This window comes from Carassius auratus, chromosome 40 (genome assembly GCF_003368295.1).
Source record: "Carassius auratus strain Wakin chromosome 40, ASM336829v1, whole genome shotgun sequence".
Taxonomy (NCBI): Eukaryota; Metazoa; Chordata; class Actinopteri; order Cypriniformes; family Cyprinidae; genus Carassius; species Carassius auratus.
This window is the reverse complement of record NC_039282.1, coordinates 10,558,812-10,572,633: the sequence shown is the minus strand read 5'-3', so window position 1 is coordinate 10,572,633 and position 13,822 is coordinate 10,558,812. Positions and strand designations below refer to the sequence as shown.

Sequence of the window (13,822 nt, the reverse complement as noted above, 5' to 3'; positions counted from 1 at the left end):
TAACCATGTAACTGATGAAAAGAACTACAACCCCCATCAGCCCAATAGACCGTATTAGGTCGACGTGTATGTTCGCTCAGCCGGCGCAGATATTGAATGAACAGCTCATATACTGTTATCCATAACATTTTGGGTTGGAACCATGGCCGGAGAAATGTCCATAATAGGTGAGTGTTAAATTAAACTAATGTACTCGGGAAGGTGTTTGTCAAATTTACCAGAATAGCCATTCATGTAGCCGTTAGCTGTAGTAGAACTGACGCATCTGGCATGAAAGACTCAAATAACTGACTGTACATAAATAACCATATCAGGCAGATATATAGTTACATTGTCCAGCGTTAGGCAAAACAGTCAGCCTCGAACATCAGCTGATTTTATACGCCACATATAGACACAGCTGGCGTCCGTTCTTCACTACAGATGTTACAGCGGCTGTCTAAAAACCTAGTTAGCTAACGTTACTTACTGTAAACAGCATGTTTGTGCATCAGCGCTCCAGGAATATGGTCTAAATGTGCCTTGTTTTAATTTTCTATATACTACATTTTTGGACAGTATACCATTGTATCCTTTGAAATACACAAACAACATATATGGTAACCATTAAGTTCAATAAGTTATATAACGATGGAAACATTCCCTGATTACACCATATTTTTGTGTGTCCATACAGGTTCTGTCATCCTGGCTTTGTTCCTGGCAGGGTATCTGGGACAGCAGTACTTGCCCCCTCCGAAGCCCAAGGTCATTGGGTTGGATCTTGGGACCACTTTCTGCTCCGTGGGAGTGTTTCAGCCTGGCACAGGCGAGATTGAGATTATTGAAGATGACAAAGGCCGCAAAAGCATTCCAAGTGTGGTGTCCTTCACCCCCTCCGGTGTGTTTTCTGGACATGAGGGTCAGGAACTGTCTGACATAAATCCTCAAAACACAATCTACGACACCAAGAGATTTATAGGGAAGATTTTTGACCAAGAGTCTTTAGAGAAAGAGAGCACACGATACCCATTTAAGGTACACATTTCATATTTTACATTCTTTAATTGCTTGTGCATTGCTTGCTGTGTCTCTATAACGTCTCTTTACTGTTTCAGGTGATATTCAACAATGGGAGTGCAGAATTTTTAGTCTCTACAAATAGCACTTTCACAGTTACTCCTGAATTCATCGGATCCCATCTCCTCCTGAAAATGAAAAAGATGGCAGAAAAGCAACTGGGAATACCTATTGATAAAGCCGTCATATCAGTGCCTGCAGAGTTTGATGAGAGGCAAAGAAACTACACAATAAGAGCTGCTAACCTAGCTGGTCAGTTCACTAAGGTGTACATTAATCACAAAAGCCAGTCATTGCATTAGGAATCTAGTTAGGAAATTTTAACACACACATTCACTGCATTGACCAACAGAAAGCTGCTTGGTTTGAAAGTAACTTCTGTGCGATCTCTGTACTATTGACTTTTTTTATTGCACACAAAATTTTGCTAATGTGACCACAGCTTGGTTATGTCTTGCTACTGGAATTTATGGAAGGCACTCAAAATAAAAAAGGTAATTAACAAGATATAAACTCAGAATTGTAAGAAATAAGTCTGAGTTAGAATAGAATTCTGAGTTTATATCTTGCTATTCTGACCTGTTTTTATTTTTGATTTCGTGGTGGAAATGGGCTTCCATAGAAATCAATACAACTATCCTTATAAAAGCTGATAATGTTCTGGTTAAAATCTGTAATAGTTAACTGATCAATCACTGTGCATGTCTTCTTCATCAGGCCTGGACGTCCTGCGGGTGATCAACGAGCCCACGGCGGCGGCAATGGCTTATGGACTGCATAAAGCAGAAGTGTTTAATGTGCTGGTGGTGGATCTTGGAGGAGGAACACTAGATGTGTCACTTCTCAATAAGCAGGGTGGCATGTTCCTCACCAGAGCAATGGCAGGTGAGCTGGCAGATGTGGCATAATGAATGTGTCAACTAGCAGAGATTTTACTATTGTAGCTATATTTGTGTGGGTATTAATGGGCAGGGCTGCTTTGTTATTTACATATTTGAGACACATCCTGATCTATATTTTCCTAAATATTGGAAGTTTTTTTATTAAAGCAAAGAGGAAGAAGAAATAATAGGTGTAAGATGAAACAATGTAGAATTGTATATGGTTGGAAAGCGGTTTATTTTAAATGACACATTCATATAGAATTCAGCTGAAATCCATTTACGAAATGTTAAGCTTTTATAATATTGCCTTAATTATTTTGAGCCTTTTGTTTTAATTCCAGTGTTGCATTCTTAATAATTTTCACACGATACTACACTTCTACATACTCCTTATGAATACTCATACGTGCAAACTCATATAGGCCATTCACTTAATTTGTGCAGTCTTTTCCTGTCTTTACTTCTGTATAATGCAGAATACATTGGTGTTTATAAGTGCTATTTCTGCTTTGCCACAAGCGCCACCTCCTGGCAGACACTGAATTTGCATTTTCTTACAAGAATTTACATTCTTACAAGAATTTACATTCTTACAAGAATTTACATACTTATATAAAGCGTTTTGCTTTTAATGACAATAATGAATTCCCTCCTGTCAAACAAAAAAGAGAGTCTTCAAATCATTCTATCTGTGTGCTGTACCGAAGTTTACTCTCATTTTTTTAGTTTCAATTCTCACATGGTCTTTGCTGGTAAAGCACGTGTTCAGTTGTCTAATTTTGGCATGTCATATCCCCAAGCAACACTATGCTTTGGGTGAAACAGTGTGGGTCACGTCATTTCATCATGGTGAAATACATTGAAGGAAGCAACCTACATCATACATAATAATAAAAATAAAATTTCCCTATGTGGGTGTACATCATTAAAATGTCTCTCCACACTGAATGCACCTTTAATATATAAAACGGTTTATTTTATATATATTTTTATTAAATTAATATTATTACTATAATAAATATATATTACATTGTCCATTAAATATCATACAGATTTAAGTTATCATAATAAATTAATATTTAAATGCAAATGTCATGGTAATTTCATTATTGTTTAAGTTTTTCTAGTTTTTTGGAATATCCTTTTTTTACAAATCTTTGTCCAGTCATCACAAATGATTAGAAAATAATTGAAATTATTTTTTTAGAAAATGTAGGGACCCTGGTTATGACCTTTTTGTATTTTAATACACATGCATTTCTTTCCCCAGGCTCTGTGGTGTGACCTCAAAGGGTATTTGGGTTTTAGGTTTGGGGTATTGCAATCTCACCGAAACCTCTTGACATTTAGCTAACACACTAAAAAAATGGAAATAGTGTCACATCAGGTGCACAACCCTCATCCTGTTTCAGCACGAGATTAACACATGGTCTTCTTCATCTCCACAGGTAATAATAAGCTAGGAGGGCAGGACTTCACCCAGCGTTTGCTGCAGTACACCATCGAGCGAGTGCGGCAGCAGTACGGCGTGCCGCCCACTCTTAAAGAAGACATCCACCTTCTCCGACAGGCCGTAGAAGCCGCCAAACTCAACCTCACCCAAGAACCTCATGTTCATCTCCAAGTTCCTATTCACCTGCAGACAACGGGAGCGAATGGAGCACAGGAGGAAAAAGTCCTGTTTCAGGAGAAGCTGACACGGGAACTCTTTGAGGAGCTGAATGCAGATCTCTTCCAGAAGATTCTGGCACCCATTGAGACTGTCCTCATAGAGGGCCATCTAGAGAAAGAGGAAGTGGACGAAATTGTCCTGGTCGGAGGGTCTACAAGAATCCCTCGCATAAGACAGCTCATCAGGCAGTACTTTGGGAAGAAGCCGAATACCTCCGTGGACCCTGACCTGGCCGTGGTGACCGGGGTGGCCATTCAGGCAGGCATCATGGGAGGCTCTTGGCCTCTCCAGGTCAGCGCAATTGAGATTCCAAACAGACATCTTCGCAAAACCAACTTCAGCTGATTGCTTGAGAGACTTGGTTGAAGAACTGTTACCTGGACATTTGTCACGTGACTGCGAGCTGCCAAAAAAAAAAAAACGGTTAAACAATGTGTGTGTTATGTTTTTGCTACCTTATATGCATTAGCTTTGAAGTGAATTCCTGATATTGGGCCAAACACAGTGGTTACTTGAACATTTGTGCCAATGTCTGGTCTTGTTGGTCCAAATTACAATTTATACATTGATCTTCAGAACAGATGCAGACTATTTTAGTTCTTTGTTATAAAAATTGCCATCTTTGTGCCTAACTGGTACTAATTGTGCAATAAGTCTTTGACAATTTGTTTTGCCAGGTTCAATGTTGTATTCAGGGAAGCAGCTGTTTGTAACTGAATGATCATTCCAGTCTCAGCTATTTATTTATTTATTTAGCTATTAAGTCTAGTTGATATCAGCTAGCTGTTTCTGTCTACTCGAGTTTTGCTTGTGACTTTTTAATCATTTCAACAGTTAAATGTGTACCGCAGACTAAGCATAGTATGATTTTGACTTTATTTTTTAAAGACTTGTCTTTTTTGTGTTTTTTTTTTTCCTAATAGAATTAAGTATTATTAAATGATAATACCACCTGCTGACTGTTAAATATAAATCATTTAAAATGTACAGTACCAGCATGACCAGTGTGGTATTAAGTTAAATTAAATCTTTAAACTGAAGCACTTACAAAAATGTGAATATATATAAAAGGTATAATATATATATATATATTAGTGTTTAATTTAGCATTTTCTGCATTTAAAAACACGGACCAAAAACAGATATTAAACTTGCTTTTTGTGTTGGCCTGTTTTGTTTACAATATTAGAAGTGAAATACATTATGCAGAGTGAACATTTTAACAGTTTAATGCACTTTACATACAGAAGAGGAGTTCAGAAGATTGCACAAAGTCAAAAGGGAAAACAGTTTATCAGTGCGCATGCATATTCAAAACTTTTTCCTGTAGCTGAAAAATACTGAATTCATATAAATCTATTTTTGTACAGACCTGTACCATTGGATTTGTTGATTATGCACAGAACCTGGTTTGTGTCATTACAGTCCTTTTAACTTTTGCTACTGTGTGAAGAAAATCAAACCTTGTTAAAACTGCAGTGTTTTTTTAATGACTGACCACTGAAACACATAAATTCAAAATAAAAATATCAAACAGCAGAATTGTTCAGCCTCGTCTTCTGTGTGACAGCACAAGCCACTGTAAACAATGTCACATCTCACATCTACAATATTAGGGAAAGGGTCAGGACATCTCTGCAATTGGAAGTCCTGAACAAAATATTTAATACATGAAAAGCTATTTATCCAAAGGGGTGTGACTAAAATGACAAAATAACAGTTTAAAAAAAAATTAAATGAAAATCACTGAACGATAGTCAAACACATTTTTTTATTATAAGACAGCGTCCAAGTTAAATTTCATGGCATCAAAACTCTAAGCCAACTTTTTGTTCTTAAACCACAGATATGTATGCCAAACATGTGCCTAAATTTTCCATTTAATCTGGCATCATACTGACCAAGAAAATAAGGCTGGGTGATTTCCTCCCAAAATAACAACTGAACCACATGCTAAATAGGTGGTATATTAAATACAATAAATATAGCTTGAAGACTAAAGGCAGGCACTCTGTAAACACCTGTTTATTCTTACAAATATTCTTCACAACCATTTGAACAGAAGGCATCATTAGACTGTGAATATCACACCAAATCAAGATCTAGAAATGTAAAAAAAAAAAAATTCTGGCATATTAGGTTATACTCCACATTGGCTGGCTATGGAAGATTATAAAAAATGAAATCCCCCAAAACCAACAGATGAAATCCACTATTTTATCACAGGCATGCTTTCAATACGAAGCAAGTAACAGGCATTCCAGGATCCTCAAGCGTTACGTAGGGGAAGAGGCCACAGATTTGGTAATAGTCAACAGAAGAACTGCCCTTCCTACTTCTCTTTACTGTCCAGAATTTAAAACAAGCAATTTAATAGCTGAAGAAAAAACTCAATTTTATTTACACACGGGTCCATCATAAACAGTAGGCTAAGAGTTGAGTCAGTAGTTGAGAGGAGACACCACAAGCTTGATCAGGATGTGATGTGATTTTTCGTTCAATGAGTCAATAAGCAATGTCTTAATTGGTGTAGTAGTTAAATCCATTTTCCGTAAAGGTATCATCGCTGGAGACTCCGTTGCTCACCTCTGTGGAATAAGACGAAAAGAGGCAATGCAAATTATGCTTAACACCCACAAAGTTTACAAGACCTCCACTATGACAACTGCAAACCAAGGATCTTGAATCATACTCGAGATACAGCTGCTCTGTTCCAAACCCTAGTGAGCTGCCTACTTCAAAAGTGTTTTATTGGGCATCATAGGCGCGATTCTGATGTGAAATAGTTATCATCCCCCTCGTACTCACCATATGCAGGCTACAGTTACCCTGGCCATTGATGCTACAGCCTTGCATGAGCTACCATTCAAGCTGTGGGATGTCAGCAGGGTATGGATTGATGGATGAATGGATGCAGGAAGAGACGGGATGGTGGCAGACAGTGAGAGACAGGAGGGAGAGGGAATGAGATGGAATGGGATGAAGGGATGCAGTGACACAGACTCAAACCCAGGAGGTGGACAGCTACTGTGGCTGACCTTAGAGACAGGGCAAACACACACACACAGAGGCATGCAAACACTGTTGGGACACATGCAAACACAATATTAATCCAAAAACACATTGCATGCAACCCTTGTAGAGTCACCTGGAAGTTAATCACAAAATAACCCCTGACATAGGGATCTTCTGAAGAAACATTATTACTTTGTGATAGTGATTGATGGCTGTACATTATTCAACTTATTAGACAGCTACTTATCAAATAAACACACCACCTGTTCACCAGTGGATCCTCTGCAGTGAATGGGTGCCGTCAGAATGAGAGTTCAAACAGCTGATAAAAACCACAATACTTCACAACAAAAACTCCACACAATTTCAGTCCATGAATTAAAATCTTGTGAAGTGTAATAAAATTAAATAAAGCTGCATGTCCTCTATCCAATATATCGCTTCTTTCAGTTCACAATTGATGGACTAGAATTGGGTTTCTGACGGCACCCATTCACTGCAAAGGATCCACTGGTGAGCAAGTGATGTACTGTAATGCTACATTTCTCCAAATCTGTTCTGATAAAAAAATAAAAAATAAAAAAACTCATCTAACATCTTCACTGGCCTGAGGGGTGAGTACATTTCAGCACATTTTAATTTCTGGGTTAACTATTTCTTTTAAAATAGATACTGAAGTCCTTTAGTTTTGAGTCAAAATATGTCACTAATGAGCTTTTCTAACTTCTTGGTATGAAAAGGGAGACATGGTGGAGTAATATATGAGACATGAAGATTATTTTGCCATGGACAAGGGTGAAATATCTAATTTAGTGATTATTATACAAATATTTGATTGACCAATCAATTATTTCATAGCACAGCGTAATAAGCTTACACATGGTGTTTCATCATGCCTTATAACAAACACCAGCAGGATGTGGTTTGGTGGCTCTTACCAGAGAAGATGAGCTTCTCCTTCATGATGTTGACATCTCTGCTGGATCTCCTGACGGCTGCACTCAGCATGATCTGCTCTGGGTTGTAGCTCCGCATCCCGCTCATTCTCCACCTGTGATCACGTGCACACACAAACACAGACCGTCCTTAGTGACCACATTCAAAAAGAGTTTATGCATTTCTAACTAATGAATCTCACAGTAGTTCATTAATGTTATTTGGAAGTCTATGATAAATACAGTGTATTTTCAAATGTTTGGGTTCAGTTACTTTTTTTTAAATTAGTCCTTTAAAGATACATTAAATAGATCAAAAGTGATGGTAATCAAAAGTGATGGTAAAGACGACTATTATATTACAAAAAAAAATTATATGTTCTTTTGAGCCTTCTATTTATCTATTTATAATCCTGAAAAGATATATCACAGTTTCAACAAAAATATTAAGTTACTGTTTTCTACACTGATAATAATAAACGTTTCTTGAGCAGCAAATCAGCATATTAGAATGGTTTCTGAAGAATCATGTGACACTGAAGACTGGAGTTATGGCTGCTGAAAATAAAACTTAAATAAATTACTACATTATATTTTGATATTAAGCATATTTATATTATTTCACAATAGTATTTTTTTTACTGTATCTTTGATCAAATAAAGTGACATATTTAAAAAATAATAATAAAAATTAAATACCATCCCCAAATTTTTGAAAGGTATTTAATTAATAATATTAAAATCTTTAGCTTTCAGATTCATGCATGAACTAAAAACAAAGCTGATAATATAAAGCTATTGTGACCATCTGTTCAAATTACCCAAAATACAATGCATGTGCTTTACTATTTATTTATTTATCTGGTAATATCTTTTAATCACACACCATCTGTCATCCTTCTGGTGTTTTTTTTTTTTTTTTTTAGTCGAAAACAAAATCATTTGAATTAAACTGGATAGCTGGTAGGAATACTGATAACCTTAACCTTAAAAGAAAGTTTCCATATAAGTGTAAATTGTTTTTGTGGCAAAAAAAAAAAAAAAAAAAACACTCTTCTGCAACAGTAGAAAATTATTCTCTGACTGAAACAAAAGCCATCTGAATAATCTGTAACCGTCAGTCATGTGATCGTCACCCCCTAGTGGAGAAGTATGGAATGATTTAGCAAAACTCTTAAGAATACTTCCTTAATCCAAGTCAATTCACATAATGTACCTCAATTAAATATTAATTATATGTTAAATGATAAGCAGCCATACTAAAGTGCATTCATGTGGGCTGTGGTTTAGTAAGAATTAGTAATAGCATTGACAAGATACAGGTAGAATGAAAGATACAGGGAGATAGATTGAAACAGGGTTATACAGAGAAAGAAGGGCAAGAAAGGGGAGATAAAGACTGGCAGCATGAGCCAACAGCGCTGACCCAATTACCTGATCATGTGATAGCTGAGAGATGCCAGAATGCAGCAGAGAAGAGGAGCATGCACATCAGGCAGAGAGCAAGAAGAAGAGGAGGAGAGGTGGGAGAAAGGGTACAAGAGCAAAAGAAAGGGAGAGAATTAAGAGGTCAGTTCAGAAAAGAAGATGCAAATGTCACTATGGCAAGCTCAGCAAACATAGAGGATCCAAATCCCCACATAACATTGAGTTTTCAATTCACATATTTACCAGTCATGTTGATCTCCGACATTAAACATTATAATGCAAAACACTCTTATCCGTCCTTCCTTCCTTCTCGCTCTCTCTCTCTCTGGAGGCAATCGTGTTTCACAATGCATTCATATTTATTTTGTAAAGGTCAAACAATGTGAATTTCACAATAGAAAGCTGTATTTGATCACATTTGATGAAACCCACTATTTGACTGTGTGAAACACACCAAGCCAAGTTTTTAAATGTCCGTATCCTAGAATGTTTTAGAAGTGACTTTAAACAATATTTAGCTTTCATTACTACAACATTACTGAAAAGTACTGAAAGATTTTTATGTTCACAGAGAACATACAATTAATAAAATAATTAAATAAAAACTTTTATTTAGTAGCAAAAACTAGGATTATTTTTCTGTAAACATTAATACTTTTTTATATTTGCTAATAATGGCTCGCATATGAGGTCACTTAATGCAGACGAGATTGAAATGATATTTTGTTTTTGAAATGAGATTAAAGTTTCATTAAAGTAATTTAGTATGAGAATTGGGAAGTTGGAAAGAATGACTTTGAAACTTTTAAAAACTAATTCTAAAACTTCTGCAAAATATTTTTCGCTAATTGGAATAAAATAAATTAATAAATAAATCAACACCTTGCTTTGTTCTACAAGTGAACTGAAGAGGGTCTAAAAGAGTTTAAGCCAACAATTCTTCTTTCACTACTTTCTCAAAACATTTCATTATAAGGGATGTTAGTGCTAGTGTCCTAAGATCATTTGGTGTTACAGCGTTTGTAGTTTTCAGCACAGGCACTACAGTGGCCTGTTTCCACAATCTAGGGTCTGAAAACACCCTCTGAAAAATATTATAGAACACTGGGGCCAATTGCTCAACACAAACCTTAATTAAATGCCCTCTAATGTCATCTGACCCTGGGCTTTTTTCTATTACACCCCTTAAAAACCTAAATTATAACCTTAACTTTAATTAACTTTGCTTTCTTAAATTCCATTTTAATATCTTTTTGCAATTACAATCTTTTCCCCAAATCACCCTTATTAAATGCTCTACATCCTTCATTCATAAATGCTTTCAGAGATTTTGTGAACTATGTCTTATTGTTTAGAAATATTTTATCCTGCTATTTCCAAGCAGGAGTCATAAAAAAACCATCCCAAAATAAATAAATAATCCAAAAATAACACTGAACTTGATCTCAGGTCTTACTTTGAATAAAACATTGTCCCTATAATCTACAGCATGCCATGTCAAACAAGAGGAACTTACTTCTGGAATATAAATATTCCCAGAACTACAGCAAAGGAGATGAGATCAGTAGAGATCCATATCAAGCAGTACTCATCTGGACTCTAGAAAAAGACACAAACACTTATGAGGCACACACACACACACACACACACACACACCACTAGATGGCTCAAGAGAAATAGATATTACAGCCATCGCTAGATCCTTTTATTTCACTATTAATTATCTAATCTAAAACATGCTTAATAATACTATATTAAATAGGGTAATAATCTCAATATATATTTGATACAAAGATGTCATATTGATCATCTCAATCAATGTATTTAATATATACCCCTTAATATATTTATCATATTTTTGTTATATTCTAGAAGATCTTTTTTTAATAAAGGCAGTATGCTTTTCATTTTGAATAAAGGCTAGAGCAGCAGATGTTGACCAATTATATATCTTGGAAAAGCGTGACAGCTTTGTGCCATTGCTTAATAAATAACCTATACGCAGATGAGAGCTCGTACCATGAGCCAGAGCGGATAGTGCAGCTTCCTCAGCACCTGCGGAGCCTCGGAGGAGACGGACGGCACCCCACTGCACCACAGCAGGGAATACAGCCACGGCTCGTTCACCCAATACAGAGTCAGACTGATGTTGTTTTCATTATACAGCCTATTAAAATAAACACACAGAGATAAATGAATAGCTTTTACACACTTTACAGTGCTTCTTTGGCTAAAGAATTACAGGTTTTTTCATTTCCATTTTATTACACTAGTGCCACAGACACTGCAGCTTTTGTTCCAAAACTGTCCTTCATGGTGTAATGTAGATGTTTTAAGTGAGACCAGGTGCCTGTAAATAGGGCAGTGTCTTACTGGATATCCTGCGCAGAGGCCTGGTTGTAGCGCAGCAGGACCCTGCTGATGCCCTTATGATGGAGTGTGTCGAGAGGCAGCTTCTGCACAGATGTCTGCTGTAAACCTGGAGCCGCTTTCCTCACCATCTCCCTGTTACTGTCCACAGTCCACATCACCTACACATAACACGCATAAAGCTGAATTTAAATGTGTGTTTAAATTATACATATATATATATATATATATATATATATATATACAGTACATATATACATACACACACATAAATATATATATAATTTCTATGCCAATTAGAAAAAAAATGATTATTTTTAATTATTTTATTAAATTCTATTTGCTTGCAATGTAAATGAATCAGATATTTATAACAGTATAGCAGACTAATGTATGTAAATATATCAGTTGTCACGTTGTATCTCCCAATAATATGTATTAATAAGGCATTATGCAAATATGATACCATACATTTTTCCTGTGTGACAGTAAGGTTCAATGCTTGGTTTTATGATGAAAGCTTTGTAGTTTCTATTGTTGATGGCAAAACATATAATGCAAAGCAATACAATGATAACAGAGATCATAATCACAAATACCTCAAAAACATAATCCCAAACGTTCCTCGAAAGCCTGGTATATCATATTTGATACTCAAATAACATGATTTTTCTAATTTCTAAATTATGCATGGATAATCAAGTAAAACCATGTTGCTTAAATCCAGCAAGTGTTTAAATACCATTAGTTATTTTATAAAAATCTAATTCTTACATTTACATGATCAAAACTTTGCAGAAAAAAAAAGTTTTTATAATGCTCATTATTTAGAGGCCTCAGAAATGTGTATAATTTATAGGGTTAACATTATAATCATCATGTAATTGATATTAGTCAGAGCTAGGGGGAGCAACTATACAACCACATAAGACAGGAACAGATTCGTATCCTGAATCATATACTGAACACATCTATTTCAACCCCTGACCAAGGACAATGAGATTTCCAGTAGCACATCAATCATTAGCATCACTTCCTCAAGACTAACCTGGCGCTGTGGTATTCCTGACCTCAGAACAGAGTCCAGGGTGATGTTGACCCAGTCGTGGTGGTGGGGGTGACTGGGCGGCGGTCTGCGCAGAGTAAATAGGACCGAGCTCTTGGACCTAGCCGCTAGTTTCAGCATCTGCTCCAAGCTGCACACTGTCTGATTCCCCACTGACCATCGCTCATACGTTGACATGTACTGCACTGTCCAGAAGGGATCATCCTGCATTCAGTAAAAGAGTTATATGCTGTTATACACACTTATACAGTCCTAATGTAAAAGTCACTTTTGAATTCAGAAGAAAACAAGGGAATTTAGTTAAAATTTTGAATTGATGACTTGTTAGATCTAAAAGGGGAATATATCACATTGGCACTAAACTCCACTTATAACTGGAGCAAAAGGTTCCTTGCACCAAAAACAGATAATTTAGTTTAAGTAACATTTGCATTTAATTAAATACACTGTTTTTCTTACTGTACCTTTAAGATCTCAATATGTTAATGTGCTGAGATCATAACTGTGACTTGTTCTAAGTGACCTGTTTTGCATAAATGGTCAAGAGAGGAACCTGTACATGAATATTAAAGCACATCTACACACAGTAGGGAAAAATGGCATAGAAATAATATTAATTCAGAATTTGCTAGTAATGCCTAGTAATTACAAAGAAACAGCAAGTACCATATTGATTTAAACATTTCATTTTAAAGTAGAAAGACTGAAATAGTATAAACATACTCTAATAATCTAGATTTAAAACTTTGAAAATTAATTTTAGTGTAGTTAATTGAACTCCTATTTCAAATAAGAAAATTAGTTTTTTTCCTGTACATCCTTTAACTATCCTTTAACACTGTTCAGTGTTACCATAAATACATGTTTAGAGTTAATGGGCCGTACCTTTAGAAACCACTGGCCTGCGTTCAGTGAGCTCAAATCAGTCCAGTTGAAGAGTGAAGCATCATCATACTGTCTCTCTGGGAACACTCTCCCCACGTTTGTGGTTCTCCTCAACGTCCGGTCTCTTATGAGGAACGGCACACCATCTAGACTACAGCCAAAGCCAGTGTTAAACAGCTGTATATATGATTAGACAGCACTTAGATTGCGACTGAGAAAATGCTTCCATTAGAGCTGGGTAATATTCAATGCTAAAAAACAGAGAATAAAAATAAGGAGCTGACTTACGCTGTGATTGACAGAAATACATCTTAAAACACTGAATAGTAGGAATGTTGTGCAATAGAAGTAGGTTTATTGCAACTCATTATTATTTACTGTATTTGGCAGATGCTTTTAACAACCTACAGACTTAAGCTAAATGCCTTGCAAGAGTTCAATGGTAGTACATTGTGAAGCACCCGATCTAGGGATTGAACATTCAGGTTACAAGCCAAGGTACTTAACC

The 13,822-nt window shown here is 36.1% G+C and overlaps 2 protein-coding genes across 6 annotated transcripts in view; one reads left to right on the top strand and one right to left on the bottom strand.

The window, feature by feature from the left end:
• Positions 1-20: 20 nt before the first annotated feature.
• On the top strand, positions 21-4,602 carry LOC113058563 (heat shock 70 kDa protein 13-like). Its single transcript, XM_026226566.1, has 5 exons — positions 21-167; positions 677-1,017; positions 1,098-1,311; positions 1,777-1,944; positions 3,392-4,602. Exons 1-5 carry the CDS (start codon positions 143-145, stop codon positions 3,958-3,960), a joined length of 1,317 nt encoding a protein of 438 aa, XP_026082351.1. The 5' UTR covers positions 21-142; the 3' UTR covers positions 3,961-4,602.
• Positions 4,603-5,367: 765 nt separating this feature from the next.
• The window catches only part of LOC113058561 (glycerophosphodiester phosphodiesterase domain-containing protein 5-like), a 55,501-nt gene continuing 47,046 nt past the window's right edge, over positions 5,368-13,822 (bottom strand). Inside the window, exons 10-18 of one of the 5 annotated variants that reach the window (XR_003278007.1) lie at positions 13,315-13,465; positions 12,412-12,633; positions 11,367-11,524; positions 11,013-11,160; positions 10,510-10,592; positions 9,000-9,014; positions 7,569-7,681; positions 6,424-6,653; positions 5,368-6,203 (exon numbers count right to left, since the gene is read on the bottom strand). Coding sequence is in view for 3 of the 5 variants with exons in the window: in XM_026226563.1 (XP_026082348.1) it covers positions 6,136-6,203; positions 7,569-7,681; positions 9,000-9,014; positions 10,510-10,592; positions 11,013-11,160; positions 11,367-11,524; positions 12,412-12,633; positions 13,315-13,465 (958 nt within the window). In the remaining 2 variants the exon portion in view is untranslated. The remainder of the gene's footprint in view (positions 6,204-6,423; positions 6,654-7,568; positions 7,682-8,999; positions 9,015-10,509; positions 10,593-11,012; positions 11,161-11,366; positions 11,525-12,411; positions 12,634-13,314; positions 13,466-13,822) is intronic. The other 4 variants (XR_003278008.1, XM_026226563.1, XM_026226564.1 and 1 more) reach the window with 4 other exon arrangements.

Bases quoted from the DNA above. Each gene is read 5' to 3' on its own strand.
- LOC113058563 (XM_026226566.1), top strand. From the start codon at position 143: ATGGCCGGAGAAATGTCCATAATAG. The intron at 1,312-1,776 runs GTCAGTTCACTA...CTTCTTCATCAG, and splicing joins AAGAGCTGCTAACCTAGCTG to GCCTGGACGTCCTGCGGGTG. The intron at 1,945-3,391 runs GTGAGCTGGCAG...TCATCTCCACAG, and splicing joins CCTCACCAGAGCAATGGCAG to GTAATAATAAGCTAGGAGGG.